The sequence below is a fragment of the Aplysia californica genome, unplaced genomic scaffold, assembly GCF_000002075.1.
Source record: "Aplysia californica isolate F4 #8 unplaced genomic scaffold, AplCal3.0 scaffold00023, whole genome shotgun sequence".
NCBI classification, from domain to species: Eukaryota; Metazoa; Mollusca; class Gastropoda; order Aplysiida; family Aplysiidae; genus Aplysia; species Aplysia californica.
The window spans coordinates 68,801-87,375 of NW_004797293.1; the positions used below are offsets into that span (position 1 = coordinate 68,801).

General features: G+C 40.3%; 1 protein-coding gene across 1 annotated transcript; it reads right to left on the minus strand.

Annotated features, from left to right (window-relative positions):
- Positions 1–4,629: 4,629 nt before the first annotated feature.
- Positions 4,630–18,398, minus strand: LOC101854138 (putative L-aspartate dehydrogenase). Its single transcript, XM_005090876.3, has 8 exons — positions 18,215–18,398; positions 14,432–14,567; positions 13,671–13,755; positions 13,080–13,223; positions 11,072–11,177; positions 9,919–10,039; positions 8,179–8,336; positions 4,630–7,434 (listed from the first exon to the last, which is right to left on the minus strand). Exons 1-8 carry the CDS (start codon positions 18,252–18,254, stop codon positions 7,397–7,399), a joined length of 828 nt encoding a protein of 275 aa, XP_005090933.1. The 5' UTR covers positions 18,255–18,398; the 3' UTR covers positions 4,630–7,396.
- Between the last annotated feature and the right edge of the window lie 177 nt (positions 18,399–18,575).

Sequence of the window (18,575 nt, forward strand, 5' to 3'; positions counted from 1 at the left end):
GTGTATACCAACAATTATAAGATGTCCACACGTTTTGAAGAGCCATATAATGCTGGAAGTGACATAAAACCAATACCATCTCACACAGTCTTGCACCCTTTTCAGATTCCTCTTTCTCTCATTTTTTTATCTTGGGGGATGTGTTAGTACATTTTGAGAATACCACAGACGTTAGAACCTCTTTGAAATTAGGTGTCAGAACATCTTGGGAATACCACTTGTGTGACAATACCTTGGAAATACCGCAGGTATTAGAATATCTTGGGAACGCTATAGGTGTCAGAACATCCTGGGAATACCACATGCGTGAGAATACCTGGGAAATGCCACAGGTGTTAAAATATCTTGGAAATCCCACAGATATTAGAACATTGACACAGCTGAGGTCTCTGTAAAACACTTCGCTACCAAACGTGTGTGCCATTACGCCCAGATGAAGGGAAAATCATGTCTCCCAATTGTCAATAGCTCACGGCCTCGTCCTCCCCCTGCTCTCGGATTTGGACCACATTTTGATGCTTCCCAGAATGAGCCGGACATAATATACCACAGTATACCGTCAAGGATATTACACTAAATTTATCAGTAAACCGCTACCCTAGAATTACAAAGTTCTTAGAGGAGTCAGACTCCCACACACTCAGCACAATAAAAGAAAAGTGTGTGCGGGGCACAGAGAAAAAAAGTTTGCTCCGAGGAGTGGTCACACGTGTCTCAAACCAGCTCCTCAGGGAGACAATTAGCAGGAAGACCCTGAGGTGGACGCTGGAAAGGAGAGATGAGCAGCAATGGACATGTGCCGCCTGTAGTGATTCTAGCTCTGGATCCAAGTAAATCCAAGAACAACGTTCTATCTTTTCAGTAGGCCTACATGTATCTAGTTTTGAGGAAATTTGACGTTGAAAATTTTGAGTTTCACGACATGTCAAGCCTTTTCAATTGCATTTTTGTTGAACATCTTGATAACAACTCCGAATAATCTTATGATTTTGATGGAACAGACAGAACATAATTTGGTTTTTGACCACGTGGTTATAGTTACTCAAAATGGCTAAAAATGTCGATAGAACTTTGTAATTCTGAGTCAGAGAAGTGTGTGCCAATACGCCTAAATGAAAGGTAAAAAACGTCTCGCTTTATCTATAATTGTCCAGTGCTCATTGCGCCTACCTTCCCTGCCCTTCGATTCGGACCTAACTGTGCGCTCCACAATGAGCCGGACATAATATGCCACAGTACACGGTCTAGGTTATTACGCTACTGCTAAATCTATTGTAGAACCCATGGTTGTTGTTGTTGTTGTTTTTTTGCTCTCATTCGTACGTTTTCTTTTCTTTCTTTTTTTTTTGGTCAAAGTGATTTTTGGTGTCTAGCAATAACAGGACCGTCGGGACCGACGTGATGTCCCTCTACTAATAGAAGGGGATCACGTTTACATACACTGCTGTAACTATTGATTAACCAATATGATCACTATTATTATTATTATTATTATTACCTAGATCACCCACTACAAATTTATCAGTTGTTGCGACTTTCTTTTCTAGATCTAGTGATAGATCTACCTTTTAATTTTGACTCAATTTCTTAAACTTTTTTTTCTGGTATCTTAATCTTATGGGGGTTGACTAGACATAATTTGAGAGGCACGGGCAATAATAATAATAATAATAATAATAATAATAATAATACTTGCATTTATAGTATATAAGTGTCACATTATATCCTTGCTCTACAAAGTCCACAGCATTCTTTGCGCACGTTACAACTGCATGTACATGTATTCCTGATCGAATATGTTGTTACCACGTTTGGGAAAAGGAGCACACATAGATCAGCTGTAGATCTAGCCCATGTATGTAGAGTGTCGACTTTTCATCCTATCATTTATTCCAAGCCAGTAACAAGTCGCTTCCTCAGAATTACACACTTCGATTCTATCTGCTCAGTACCTGGTTTTAAGAAAGTTGAGGTAAAACATTTTAAGTTTCAAAACACATCAAGCTTTTTCGATTGCATTTTTAAAAAGTATCTTGATAATAACGACTCCGAATAATCTTAGAATTTCAACAGAGCAATAAATTATACATAGAGAGAAGGTTTGGTTTTTAGTAATTTACCTCATAGTTACTCATAGAAGCCAAAATTGTCAGATCATGGAACTTGTCATCCTTCGGGGAAACGATGCAACGACGTGTTGGACTAAAGTCACGCTAAATCACGGACTGGATTTACATACAAAAGTACACACAATCAACATAGGCCGTCTGTGAAACACGTAGGAGCAATTCGCCATCAATCTTGATTATTTTCTTTTGTTGTTGCTTCATTGGCTTTTTTTCTTCTTTCTCGCTCCTTTGTTTTAGAAACAAATCCTTACATAATTTAATACAAGACGTACACATGTCGCAGATTTGAAAACCACTTTTATTTTACACTGCATGAACACACCTCACTCACTTTGACATAGATAACTAGATCTGACTGGAAAATAGTTTTCTTGACGCGGAATTTTAAAATACTCTGTCACATTTTTAAGTAGATTTATATACATTAAAAAGATCAATAAAAAATAATCTATGCCACCAACTACTTTCAAATTTACACACTGACTAGATCTACATGAAACAACTGTCATTGGAGAGTTGTTTTTCAGATTTCAGAACGCTCGAGCGATTTTGTTACTGCTTGCCAGTTGCATGCGTTGCGTTTTCTGATTACTCAAGACACGGCAATTGATTTGTTTTTAAAAAACAAGTAGCCTACACATCAAAGCGTTGTCATTTTTGTGACAATTGGCCAAAGATAAAAACTTGGGTTGGCTACATCCGCGGTGGTGCCTCAGTACCCACTGCTGTGAGACATTTTAATGTAACAATAAGAACTGTGTACGCAACAATGGATCGTGAGGGAACAAGAGGATCACAAAAGGAACGACCCCGTCGACTTGGGAGAAGAAAAACTACCCAAAAGAGAGGATCTTTTTTATAATACAAGCTGCCGCATCTATGGAATCGTTTCAAAATGGCAAGACAAAGCAGAGATGAGATGAACAACATGCGACCTGTCAACTCAATATAAAAATGGTTGTATTGAGACGGTTGATTAAAGATTTTGGACCCTGAGCAAGGCGTCCAGCTCATCGCATCAGACTGACGCCCTACAACATCAGAAACAGGCTTGATTGGACAAGAATACATTCTCTACGTTGGTCTTGCCAGGTATGGAATAACGAATAATCACATGTTCTCCGACAAATCCAAGTTTCTTTTGGAATGTCAAGATGGAAGAAAACGCGTATTCCGGAGAGTAAATGAAAGGTTCGTTCCTCAGTGCCTAAGTCAGGCCAGAGCTTTTGGTGATGGAAGAGTGGTGGTATAGGGAGGAATTACAGCAGGCAGCTGGCATGGCCACACTTGTGACTGTGTGTGGCAATTTGACAGCACACCGATACATTGACGAGATTCTTCGGCCACACGTCGTTGCTGCCATTCAAAAACCAGGGACTAACCTTTACGCATGACAATGCCCCAGCGCACAGAGCTCGTCACTCTAACCACCCAGTTCCTTCATGAAAACAACATCCCAGTTCTCCGTGACTTGCCTATTCACTTGATTTGAATCCCATTGAGCATCTATGGCACTTGCAGGATCGCGGCATTCGAAGGAGACAACATCAGCCTCAGACACTTCCTCAACTTGAGAGAGCATTGCATGAAGAGTGGAATAACATCCCTCAACACAACAGGCAGTCCAGCGATTGATTCCACGCGACGACGATGTCAGGCCGTCATCAATGCAAGTGGACATCATACGCGTTACTGATCGTGTCACTTTTGTAGACCACCCCCACACTCTCGTAAGTTCGGGAATAAACCTGTGTTATGTTAACTTTCCATATTGTTATTGTTATTTTCGTTTTATAAATGATTGAATCAGTATTCCTGAAACTGTTAAGAATATCAGCTCCTTGTGAAACTAGCTATTTCCATTTTAAAACAGTGTGTACTTAGAAATGTGACAAGAGTGATTTTGTCAAGGGGACAGTAACCGTCGGATAGAATCTGCAATCTAACAGCATCGATATATCGTCAAAATGTGCGCGACACTGATAGTGTTTTTAAAATGCAGTGGGGACCTACTTCCACCTGACATGATTTTCCAAAAGGTGTTTTAGTTTTTGTATGGGTTACCATTATGGCCTCAAAGAAAGTTTGGAGATACCAGTAGTGAAAATCCAAATATTTCACGCTCGATCACTTTGATCCCCCCCCCCCCCAAAGTACCTTAAAAAATTAATTAATAAAAAATATATTTAAAATTAAAAACATATATAAATAAATAAATGACTTTAAAAAATGAGACATAGACTTCCGCGCTGAGTTATGCTTGGTGAATATCTTGACCATTTGACCACAGATGCCGGTTAATTTTTATGACCTTTTTTAGGCCACAAATGGCCTATATAAGCAAACCACCCCTACATAACCTTATTTAGGCCACATATTGCCTATATAAGCTAACCCAAGAGTCTCATCCTAAAAATAACCTGCACGGTGAAGAGAACTGTGCATCATGTTGGCCTACATGTAATAGTAAAAGCTTTCAATAAACAAGAAAAATAACAAACAATCAATCACATATTTTATTGAAATGTGACATCATCAATAAGGCAACTCTCCAATTTTCCCTTGAGGGAGGTTATTAAAGCTCATGTGGTCCCAGAAACATGTATTTAATTTCAAATGAAGACCATGATGAAAAAACAAAAACAATGAGTTAATGAGTTCGTTGTTCGGTTTGTCAATTTCCGAAAGTACACCAGTAGTCAGTAGTGCACATGATCACTAAAGAAATAACTCAAGAATTTTTAGTTTGTGACTTTGGTCCTTCCATCATGGTCTTCACAAGACTTAACAATGTCAAAACATTGAAATATCTATTGAGCATCATCCTAAAATTATTACTCAGTCAACGACACATGAACTGGAAATTTAAAAAACTTAAACTGGACGTAACCAAAGCCACAGGTGAAAAGCACACTGTCTAGTCAGTCAAAAACATCTGTTATGTTATGTCTATCATATGACCTTATGCAGTTGCAAGCGCTGAGCAACACTTTAAAAAAACAAAACAATAAAAAACAACAACAAAAATAACCCTCAAAATTTTGTAATACATTCTTTGACAAACAACAAAAACTCAAAATGCATAGTTTGACTACGACACAGCAGATAAACCCTTACATACTCCTCCAACTACATCATATACCCAATGCTAAAAGAAAAGAAAAACTAATGGGAGATGAGATTGCTCTTCGCGTACGCATGTGATAAAGAGCAACAAATGGTATCCAAAACGTATTACAGGCCATCTACTTGAAAAAATTAAACATTTTTCCCTGGTAACTTTTGATATAATGCACCAAAGTATTTCAGGTTTTGGAAATCCTGAACTAATAAGCAACGTTTTCTTTGTCTTTGTTGATTAACAAATTAGAAATCATAGCAGATTTACAGTACATTGTATTTATCCCACCATCGGGGGTTGTGATAAAATCTGACATAAAGGCATATGTTAAGTAATAACATTTAAAGTTTATGAATATTTGGGGGTTTTTTGGGTTAAAAATGAGAACTGTACCACAGATAGGAGTTGGATTAAGAAACATATTGTTATGTGTATACTACTGACCTAATATTGTTAGAAAGTAGTCTTGAGCTGTAAGTACACTTATATATTCTTATGGTGCTCGTTAAGCACGAAAAAGGCCCTTCACCCTGCGAAGAGCTCTTGGATATGAAGCTGTAACTAATAGAAAAAAGAAGTACCTAGGTTAATACCAAGAGTTAGCGCAGAATATAGATACATGGTTTAAGGCTCAACAATAAAGCCCCATCAAATCTATCTGAGCTTTAACACAGTACGTTCAACCTCGTCAGTTACGGTAATCCACAGAAGCAGCAAAATTCAGAGCCTCTAGAATGAAATTAAGAACTTCTGTTGAGAGAAACTTTTCATTTTTTTACCCTAAAATCTGTAACTCCTTACCCCAGGATCTCAGAGAAATAACAAATCCTAAAACATTTAAGTGACTGTTCAAGACTCATTTGTTTAATTCTTAGTAGTAGTGTATTAGTAGGTGTTGGTATGTTTTCTTTTTAGTGCTGTCCTTACGTGCATATCATTAATGTATGATTGTAATGGTTCTTCTTTATGTGGCTGAACCGCATTTACTAGTTACAGTGAAATATTTTATCCTGTGTGAATGAACAATTACTTTTCAGTGATCCTGTGATTGATGTACAGCACCCAGGGCTTATACTTGTATGGGATAGAGCGCTATATAAATGCAATCTATTATCATTATTATGCGAAGAATGGAACAAGGAAATCTGATTCTCCAAGAAAACACCAACAGGAAGACTTCTTTTTCTGAGTAGTACGTATTATATCGTGCCGTTCAAGGATTTAACATTCTCAAAGGGCACACCCTCAAATGGATACTTCCCTGAAACAGGAAAGCGTCCACAAAAATCGAACTTATAGACAAAAAGCAATTTGCCAGTTGCACGATGGGAATCATTCTATCAGCGCAACATCCATAATCATCCCTGATTAGACAAAATGACCATGTCCAACGTCTGCTTCCATCACCATACCCGTAATTACCCCTGATTGAGCAAAACAACCACAAACAATGTCTGCTACCGTCACCACACCCGTAATTACCCTTGATTGAAAAACAAAACAGCTTTAGTCAACATCTACAAGAATACAGCTGTACAGATCACAGGAAGTTACCGTAAGTCAGCTCACCCCCCCAATGTACCTCGGCAGCCTACAGTCTCAACAATTTAAGGATCGTGTCCAGCTGAAAATACTTTCAGTGCATGAAACAGAGCATTAACTGGGTGTTATCTTGTATTAGCTCCAACTTCCGGCAACTGAAAGTTTTGTCACAGCAATCTGAAAACTCTTCTTCTCCAACCCAAAATGATTATGGTTAATCAAGTTAAAGCACATGTTCTTCGGTACTTCAGTGCAAATTAGTACTAGCTCCTGTCTTCTCTGATGGAATTCACTGTTTTCAAAGTGATTAACATCAAAACTAAACATAGGGAGTTATTTCAACTAAAAGATGGCAACAATCTGATGAGGAGCTAAAGGTACAAAACAAAAATTAGTATACAAGCTTCTAACAGATTTCTTAATAGGACAAAGCCTACATAGTCTGAGGACCAATAAGCTTATTGTAAATAAATGCTATTAATTTAACACTTTTTGGCTGCTGTGGAGAAATTAAATGTTAGGGAGAAAATCTGACAATTTCTCTGCTGGAGTTGAGATCATAAATGCAAAGTGAAACAGATCTAACAACTTTTTGTGGTGTAGATCAGCACAGATGTACGCCCGAGCCCTTGGAATGTGCTCCTGCAAAAAGATCAAACAAAAAAGGATGAAAACCGGTAAATCATCCCAGATTTTTTTGTCTGAATTTTCTTTCACCAACTTTTCTTAAATTTTCTAAAAGCCTTTTTTTGTTTGGAAGACAAAAATTCTGCCCCTTGCCCTTATGAACATAAAAAAGCAAAGCCATTACATTCTAGTCAAAGGGGTCAACAACCCTTCACCAATAAGATATCACATATGAATACCAGAGCCGCATTTCAAACTAGCATGTGTGACACATATTTTGGTTTTATTAACCTCACTTTCTTTCTTTCTTTTCTTTTTCCTCCTTCTTACTCTATCCAATGTTTTCGGCAGTGCTCTACTTTCAAAACAACCAATCCATTTCCAAGTCTACAGGAGCATCAGACATTTCTTTTCAATATCAAAGATGAGTTTATGACAACACATTGTCGGTGTTGAAAGTAATCCATTTAAGTCTGGGTACTTTTTACATCACCTATCAGGAATCATGAATCACAAAAAAATCCCCACACACAACTCACTACAACAACACACATGATTCAATACAACAACACACAACAATACACACAACTCACTACAACAACACACCTAATACACAACTCATTACAACAACACACCTAACACACACAACTCACTACAACAACACACATGACTCAATACAACAACACACAACAATACACATAACTCATTATAACAACACACCTAACACACACGACTCACACAACAACACACACGACTCACCCAACATACTGCTTAGAAAAGAAGCGTAAGTGGCCGATCCAGTGACTGCACCAAAATTGGCCGGGTTAGAACGTACAGTCTTCACGTGGAACGCGCGACCAGCCGCCATATCACCTGGACCCCACACCTCCACCTCTACAATATGCCAGTCTCTTAGTCTGAGGGGATGGAAAGGAAGAGGGGGGGGGAGCAATTTTGAGTCAGTTTGAACTCTATAATATGTCGATGGTAATAATATGCTGTAACAGCATGACTGGAAGACATACATCAAATCTTATTTGTGAGGCACTCGTCAATTTATCAAAATCAAGGAAACCTGCGTTTATTTCTGCTAGTTTGACAATTTTTATAGACTTCACATTTTTGGTTCAACACCTGTTACGTCCATTAAAAATACTTCGGTCTGGATTTTGCTTAAAAACGATGGTTAAAGGCACAAAAAATGTAAAAGGTTCAATTTCCAAGGACTCTCAAGATATGCAAGTCACCAAACTTTGGCGGCCATTTTCTGGCTAATTTTACCTCTGAAACCAAGCAATCCTCATGTCTTTCAACAACAAATATCTCAACTTCTATCAAAAAGGGTATTTTTTTCATCAAAAGCAAGACAAATGAACAAGCGTTAAAATGATACCAATAATCTATATCCAAAATTTGATGAGAGCCCAATTCCACTGCGTTGTGACACTAATGACACTTATGTCAATGGTGTCATGCTTTAACAGCTTGACGGGAAGAAATACATCAAAGTTTATTTTGTTCTAAACCCACTGCCTAGATCAATCACCAGGTCTTCAATAAAAACCATAGGTCAGCAGAAACTAAAGGTATGATAAAAGTAGGCCTACTGATGGTTAACTTTGCTGTCTTCTTTCATGACTTAATCATAAGTAGGGGGGGCGGGGGGTGGTGGTGTTCGGTACGTCGAAAAATTTTCAAGAAACCAGTAACATAGCTAGAGTATAAACTCCATCAATATATGCGTGTGTAAGTGTTAAGTGTGTGTGTTTAATGCCCCTATCAACACTATTAGGTTATTTAAAAGGCAGGACCTCTGAATTTAACGTCTGTCTCCAATGGGACCAGACCATATGGGTTGATACCCTTGAAAATTCAACAAAACAATCCAAGTTAAAGAACACTCAGTCTGGGACTAAGGAGAAGATGGAGAACGATTGGGCAGGTTCCGAGAAGAGAACCAGACTATATTGTAAAGATTGCACTCCACTGGACACCTGAAGGACATAGCAAGAGGGGCAGACCCAAGGAGACCTGGAGACGCACAGTAGAATCTGAAATGAAGTCCTGGAACTATTCATGGGGGACGTTGACCAAGATGGCCCAAAACAGAGAGAGCTGGAGATTCTTCGTCGCAGCCCTAAATGCCAGATGGCGTAAAGGGTAGTAAGTAAGTCTGGGATTCAAACCACTGCCATCTGCTCTGTTGTCCCGCATGATACCAAACTGAGCTAATGGAGTGCCCTGATATGTGTGTGTAATTCTAGAGTTGGGAAATCCTCAAAATTATTTACATCTCTAAAAAAAAAGGAGGAGTGATCAAAGAATTTGTTAACCTCTGTTTTATGAATGTTTCGAGTGTTGATAAGATACAGAAAGCCTGACAGGTTTACTCAAAATCTTTCTTCAAAGTAAGTATTCTCATCGCTAGCCCTGAAGCACTGTTGGTAGATGAGTGAACAGGTCAGTTGTCACTTTGATGTTAAATACGCAATCACTCACTGAGGGTCTGAGACCAGACATCCCTGTACTGTGTCAAAGCCCAGGTTGTTTGCAGCCATCGCTGCAGCTGCCATTGTGTTCACGTTGTTGGGGGCAACCGGACACAGGCCACGTACACTGCCTGGGGAAGAGGTAAATTTTTTTTTCAGTGAGTGTTTTATGGTACTCCCAACTGCATTAAGTCAAAGGAGTGTACGGGACACATCAAGCATTTTCAGTTTGGAAGGAATTTATTTTTTTGAATTATCGCCCAGGTGGCAGCGGAAGGCTACTCTTGTTAGTTTTAGGACCACAAAGGGCTCTTTAACATTGTGCAACTTGCACATGATACCTCCGAAATTTTTACGCCCTGATCTGAGAAGTTTGGGTGTTAGATCCTATCTACCCTAAGATCAGGGGCGTGGCTAAAAGACAGCAGTGAGACGACGCCAATAATTAGTAGCAGTAGCAAAGCTGCAAAAGGAGTCAGGAGCCCAGAGGAGGGCGCAAAGGGGGAGAGCATAGAAAGTGAAGGTTATGGCAGATGACAGAACATGGTTGAGAGCAGGAAAGGAGGAGAAAGGAGACAATTTTTAAGAGAAGAAAATTTTTCGTGTTGTCAGATTTCGAACCCGGGACCTATTGAATAAGAGGCAAATACCGTACCTCTAGACCACAAGAGACCCCTGTAGAAGATGATAGATGTGGGAACATGTGTATACATTTGAAAGGATTCTTGTAGAATTAGATTGAGCCAGTATGAATGACAAGCGTCATTGTGTTAGAAGGGCAAAATCCAAAGGGATATCAAATCAACAACTATCACAGCAAATGCTATACCCCCCCCCCCCCATCCAAAAGATAAAATTATTGCAATACACTTCACATCAATACACTTTAACTTATTTAAAAGGTGGTCGGTAGTCTACTCAGGCTACCAGCAGACTTGTGATCGTGAGAGTGCATGTTCGTGGGTTTGAGACCCAGCTCGGTCTAACACTGTGCCATTGGGTAATGCACTTTACACAAATTTTCCTTTCTGGCTCAGTAGTATACTGGAGACGAATGTTAAACGTAGAGGCCTCACCTCTTAGTATTGCAAAAGGCATCAAAGGTATAGGCCCTATAATTTTCCATTTTTCAGTCGTGGTCTACTGCGACCTTGTATTCTCACCTTCATACAAAGTCACTGCCTTGTCAGAGACAGATTTGTTGAGAGCCTCAATTTCTCCGTTCAGCTTGTAGCAAGATGGATGTTTTTTCATGGTCACTTTGAGGGCCTAATGGGATAATGCAAGGAAAAAAAGGATTTGTCAACTTTCTGACTGCAGTTTCTCACAGCAGCTTACAGACCTGCCACTCTATGAACTCTAAAAGGGGGCTCTCGTGGCCTAGAGGTTAAGGTGTTGGCCTCTCATTCAAAGGTCGCGGGTTCGAATCCGGGTAGCGACCGAAAAATTTTCTTCTCTAAGGTTGTCTCCTTTTGCCTCCTTTCCTGCTCTCTAGCAATGTTCTGTCGTCTGCTTTCATTTCCACTTTCTGCCCCCTCCCCCTCACCTCCTTTGCCCCCTCCTGTGGGCTCCTGACTCTTTCTGCAACCTTTCTGCTGCTACTCCTTGGCTCCTCCTTACTGCTGTCTTTCTGCCACACCCCTGATCTTCTGGTAGGAAAGATCTACACCTAGCCTTCTCGGACAAGGGCGAAAAATCTCGGAGGGCCCGTGTGCAAGTTGCGCACGTTAAAGACCCCTTGGTGGTCTAAAATTGATAAGAGTAGGCTTCGGCCGCCACCCGGGCAAAATTCAAAATTTCCTACCAACTGAAAATATTCGGAGTGTCCCGCGCGCTCATATGACCTATGCAGTTGCGAGCGCCGTAAAACACTTTACAAAAGCAAAAAGCAAGAACTCTAAAAATCAGGAATTCACAGTAAAAAAATCAGAATCTGGTGAAAAAAATCGGGACCAAAGGCAAATCAGTCATACGGGAAGGGGTGGGAGTTCCTGGTTCTCTTTTATGAGGCGAGTGTGCAAGACAAAACTTTTGCAAGAATAAGTTCACATTTGGACCACGTGGAGGGAAAAAACTGATCATGTACTTGAGTTTGAATCAGACTTGGATAGACTGGGGGAGTGCAGGTTGCAGTAATGCTGAAACTCAAGTAGTCTTGAAAATAGCTTACACGTAACTCTACTCATCCATGCAAAAGGCGTGCATTTTCATACAATAATAACATATCGCCTATACACTCAAGGAACCCCCCCCCCCCCCAATCGCACCAAGGTAGTTAATTTTTTTTCTTCTTATTCCTTAATCCTCAATAAGTAGGCCCTACATTTTTCACGGTACGCACTTTAAGCCCAAGTGTCAAAACAATACTGCCACCACCTCCCCATGGTCGTTCTACACTGGTTAAGTCCCGAAAAACACCTCGGCCAATGCGACCAGTGGGAGTGAACTTTGTAAATCCCGACAGCCGACAGTCCCTGACACATGCACTACTCACACGTACGAGGTCATGTCATTTGATGCGAACGAGAGTTTGAAAGTTCCACTGACAGGTTTTGATGATGGGCCCACCTAACCAGAACTTGGACGAAGCTGGATTATTTTTAGGCTAATCATTCGATTAGCTTTGCCGCATTTGACAGACATTGTTCGGGGGGCCAGGTGAAATAACTGGGCATAAGTAAGCAAGGGTAGTCGTATACCACTATTACTTCCCTTGTTAATCAGTAATACCATGTCAACTTTAAGGGAAAAAAACAGGTATCCAGAATACCATTGATCTAAAATGCTCACGAAATTCAGATTCTGTTTTCATCAAGCGCTCATCAGTGTTTGTGGTGTAGCAGTAGCCCACTTCCACGTCACACACAAAAGAGGTGTTTGATTATAGTAAAGGGAACGTTTTTTCATCAAGTATCTTCATCTGTCCACTGGGACATTGCATCTCTTTGACTGTGGGTCAAACCTGGCCGGCAGGGCTGAAGCAGCCCACCTTCTAAATTATCTAAATTGTGTTGATGGTGCTGTAAAACATCTATATCTACATCTACCAAACCTTTGGATTCTACAAAATTCAAAGCTTTGTCTGGCTTCTTCGTTGGAAGCCAGCTGGTACTAACAAGAATCAGACAGCAGACAGTGAGTCTAAATGTCCAAAATGATGCAAATCCTTGCCTGCAGAGTTCCCCTGTCTGCCATCTTCTTGATGTCCTCCCCACCCCAAAATGCCCCTGAGGGCACATAGAGACCGTGTTGGAGGGCGGCTGCGCGCAGACTCGACTCCAGCCCAGAGTCAGAGAGGGCAGTTGGGGACCCGATCTGCGAATGAAGAGATGAACAGAAGAAACCAGTATGAACAGACGCTGTAAAATCTAACCTTAACAGTGCCGTAACCACAGATACTACACTATAAATCTTGACGAACCGTATAAGTCTTCAACTGAACTTAACATCTCTTCTCTTTTCCCACTTTTCAAACACACACCCCGCCCCCTCTCCCCTCCCCCGAGCACCACTTTGCTGGAGAGCACCAATGATAAAAATTCTGCTTTACTCTTTCTGCATTTCATTTTTTCTGTCTCCTTCTTCCTTACCTTTTCAAAACATCAAATTACTGTTGTCATGGTGATGGGCTTTCTATTACTCAAAGTAAACTAAACAAATTGAGTATAAAAAACCTCAAACAAACAAACACACAAAAAGCATTCAGCGAGTCATGAGGCCCGATTAGACATGAAAACGTTCTGGCTGTATTGTTAGCATTACCATGTAGTCCGAGTGAGCCAGGAAGGAAGGGCCATACTGTTGGGAAATACTCGGGTGAGCGACCTCAACAATCAGATCGGCGTTCCTGCAGAACAGATGGCAAAGGGACATAATTCATAATCCTGTGACTTTTGCTGCCACTCAAAGTATAGAGTTTCTTCCCACCTTCAATGCCATTTTGAAGCACTGGGTATGTCATAGAATTGCACAATTTTTCACACCTTGACATGACACGGAACAGGGAATGCAAAGTACATCCCAGCTAAAGGGTCCACTGCGTGAACTTATCCCATACAATAAACGGTGACTGTCAACTCGAGAGGTCTCTCTTTTCAAAAATGTCTTTCATACAACTGATGTTAAGGCTATCCCAGTGTTGGCCTCACCAATAATGGAGACGCCATGTGTGTGTGGTAGGGCAAGTAAGTTCCAGCAAGAGATCTCAAATCGGCCTTGACCTAAGGAAGTGTTAATATAATTAATGGCTTGAGAGAAAGCAAAAACAGTCTTATTAATGAGAGCTGGATACATGTGTAAGGATGAGGTGATGGCTAGGGTTAGGATAAGGGAAATAGATCCAACAAAGTCAAATTGTGTAGTTTGCAAATTGAATTGCTAATTGCTATAATTCACATTTTGAATCAATAACGATCAACCTTAGCGATTCCATTGGCCTTTTCCAACTTTCTGTTTTATCAGCCAGAACAATAGCTAAAGTTGGTTAAATTAGAGCAAAACTACTTTGAGAAAACCAAGCTCACCTTTCTTTGAAAGAACCAAGATCTTTGAGGATAATGTCTTCTGCTACTTTCCCTGTCATGCTCTCTTGAGTTCGATTCCACACAAAGGCGAGCTCTATATCTGAGCGTTTCTCTATCTCAGAGACAAGATACTGACCTGTAGAGGAGATGAATTATTCACACGACTTGCATTAACGCAAAATTGCATTAAGTCAAAAACTATATTTAGTATCTAGAACAACATAATTAGCTCCACATAAAAATGTGAGGTGTGGCGACAGTTTGAGTTACTTCTCGCAATCCTAGAAAGGAGATATCGGCCGAGAATAAAGATTTATAGATTTTCAATTTCACCCATTTTCTTCAAATTTAACCTGTCTTTTAGATACAAATAGTACACACTCCACCTACAAATTTTACGAACCAATTTCCAGCACCCCTTACAAAAGATCTTTTCATAGGATTGGATATTTTTCAAAATTTGTTTGAATTATGATGTACCTTAAAATATTTTCATATTAGAGAAATTTTGTGAGTTATGATCAGCACAGTGACTCACACTACCCAAAGTAACCTGTGACTTTTGTACTAAATAAACTGTTAAAATCTATGCAGTGAGCCCTGGCTATACAGAACTGCCGGGATCGACATGCCTGTTATTTATATACCTGAGCATTGTTTTAGGGATCACTTAAATGCACTGTAACTAATGATTGACCAATCATCAATGTGATCAATATTATTACATATAAATTACCATATTGATCAGTTATTGCTACTTTCTTTCCTTGTTATTTTTTTCCTCATCTTAATCGTCTGTTTTCCTACCAAGTATCTCAGTCTCATGGAGATTGACTACTCTGTTTATAGTCAAATAGTTACCAAGTTTGGAAAAAAAAAGCACACATGGATCTGCGGTAGATTTAGCGCCCACTGCCTTTTTTCTTATTCAATCATTTATTCCCGTATTAAGTCCAGCCATCTAACAAACAAAGAATGATGCATAAAGTGACGATGTATGTGTGAGACCAAGGTCACACTCTGTAACTAGTATGTCATTGACTACATCTGCATCAACACCAATGTGCGCATCCCACCAGAGCCAGTGCTACTGACTGAAGTTGTCTTTTGACCATTCCCAAAAGTGGGCTCTATTTCTCCGAACGCACGGAAAAATAAACGAAGTTTATTTCTTCGAACAGTTTCCGTTCTCGAGATTGGTTGATAATCTGCGAATGCAGTGGCCAGCGCACGAAACGCGCACATGTGTGTATGTGAGTGTGTGGGTGAGTGAGTGTGCGCGTGAGTGAGTGTGCGTATATATGTGTGTGTGTGTGTATATGTATAAGGTGTGAACAAGGCGTGGGGGGGTGGGGGGGGGGGCATGGAGTTTTTTAAAATTATATTTGTTTACATGAAGGATTTTAGTGTTTGCTTTAGGGGTGACTTCTCACAGTTACTTTTGAAGGCATTTTCAAATGAAGTGTGTATAATAGTCCGGGACCGTTGCCCAACCACAACTGAAGTATCTGAATATTCAGACGTTTAAAATCTCTTGATCTAGCTCTAGAAATTGAATTCGATGCAAAAAATGCTTCTTCCCAGTCCTCGCAGAATGAAAGATGACGCCTAAATCTCGCACAAAATATCTCGAGAATGGAAACCGTTTGGAGAAAGAGAGATCAAGTTTATTTTCCCGAGCGCGCGTGTTCAGAGAAATAGTCCCTTCGATACCCAAACGGGGTATATTATCACAGTAGAATTGTAAAAGGGCTGATTTACCAATATCATGCTCATACTGAGCCAGAACAACGTAGGGGGAACTGCTGGGAGTTTATAAGGTGCAATGCGCCATCAATGTTGGCTGTTTTATTTCATTTGTTTTGTTCTACTTTTTTCTTAGCCTTGGGGATTTAAGCTAGAATCTAGATCACTAAAATTGAAATCTCGTTGTAGCCACGACTTTTTGGCGCTTTTTCAGTAGTTCCCGCCCCGCAATTGTCATTTGCCGGTTTTGGCCCCAAGAGTAGGCCTAGGGGGTTCCCCCTTACCTAAAAAAAGGTGGGGGGTTTCAGGGGGAGAACTTTACCATTTGATGTTTTGTAGTTGTTAGGTTTGATATCTTAGCTTGCCGCGCATAAAAACGTATAGATCTAAATCTAGATGTAGAATCTAGCTAGATATATAATATATTAGTATTAGATTCTAGGCTCAAATAGGGAGGTGGGAACTACCGAAAAAGCACCAACTTTTTATAGCCTACTTCATACAAGTGGCAGTCAAAGTAGTGGCAATGAGTAAGGACGACCACTGAAGTTGCCAGTACCTAGCAGTGGTAGTTAGGTAGTAGTAGATAGTAGTGTAGTGTAGGCCTACAGTCCCAGTCATGCACACTTTTACAAATGAGAGGGTATACAGGCCCGGTAACCGAGAACAAAGTCACAAAGTATACCTGGTAGGGTTACAACTCTTTTGTGATTTCGGAAAGTTTTAGTGCCCTCTTGGCTCAGGGTAAACTTAGGTTCTTCTAGATCTATGACCTAGGTCTAGATCTAGACAGACAGATATAAATCCTAGATCTAGTTTCGAGGCTAGCTTAGATCTAGATTCTAAATCTAAATGAAGATTGCGGATGTCTTTTCGATGAACTATCGTTTTTCCCCCATTTTGGAGTTGGAGGAATCACAATTTGAAGAAAAGAACAATGTCATAATTTCAATCTAGCAGTCACCCTCTCTCTCTCTCTCTCTACATCGCTTGCATTCTCTTTTTCTTTGTTTGTCTCTGTCTTTCTTTCTCCCCACCTATTTCTCACTCTATCTTTCTCTCGTTCGCTCCTGCCAACTGGGGCATGTCATATACATTTTGCTAGCACTTCCCCCTGCTCTCTCTCTCTTTCTAACTCACACACACACACACACTACCGGGTCTGGGCGCTGAAACTTTCCGAAATCACAAAAGAGTTCCCCTACCGGGTCTGTATACAGTCAAACCTGCCCTGACGGCCACCTCTAAAAGACAGCCACCTGTCCAAACGGCCACTTTCCATTTCCCCCCTTGCGTTTTTTCTATATAATTTAACTGTGTAAAACGGGCACCTGTCCAACACGGCCACGGCCACCATATTTTAACACACAACCCCTATCACACTAGTTAAGCAATTATAACACCTGTCTTAGACAGCCACCTTAGTGACTCCATTACGTTTTGTCATAAAAAGTATTGTGTACTGGCCTCTGGCGATGTGGGCGAGCCGTCATAATCCAATCCCTCGTCGTTGTTGTTAGATCTATAGTCCCTCCAACCGATCATGTTGCGTAGGCCCCTCCCACTGTTGAGCAATAGACCTATTGTACCAATTTTCAGCTGCTGGTGAGGTAAGCACTCGGTCTTCCTCGTCTGATACATTTTGTTTTATTGTCACTCTTGCGCAAAATCAGCAACAAAATAAAAATAACAAACAAAATACAAACCGACAACAACAAAAACAGCAACAATGCGGTTACTTTCAATTGGGACCTAAGATGGGAATGGTTTGTTTTCTTCATGTTGTTGATCAGTCCTGCCTAAGACGGCCACCTGCATTATACGGCCACTTTTCTCCTTGACAATGGGTGGCCGTCTTACACAGGTTTGACTGTACTTCGTGACTTTGTTCCCGGTTACCGGGTCAGTAGATCTATACACTTCGTTTACAAATTTACAAAAAAAGTTACAGTAGGTGAGTAAAGTAGGAGTAGGTAGGCTACCACTAGAGGTCTAGATCTACCACTACCCAGGCTACACACTTGTTGGCCAACTTACCCAAGTGCCCATAGCCAACTATTCCGACTCTCCTCACCATCTTGACTACAACAATAGTGGTTATTTTTCTGCCTTTGATTTTTGGTTTTTGCCTTCTATTTGAAATGTTTAATTCAGGGCCAGTATGAGCGGGCCGACTTTGACAAAACTCAAGTGCATTGAAAACGAAAGTACAACATTAGGCTAAGCAGGAGGAGGTAAGTAAGAAGTAAGAGAGTAAGAGGTCAAAAGTTGGCAAGAGAATCAGCTATTCCTTTGCGCATTCTAGAATCTATGAGTGGACTAGATCTAGAGCTAATTTTTCACGAACAATGTAGTGTTGACTAAAATAAACCTATTCCATCCCTTTGATAGTCTAAAA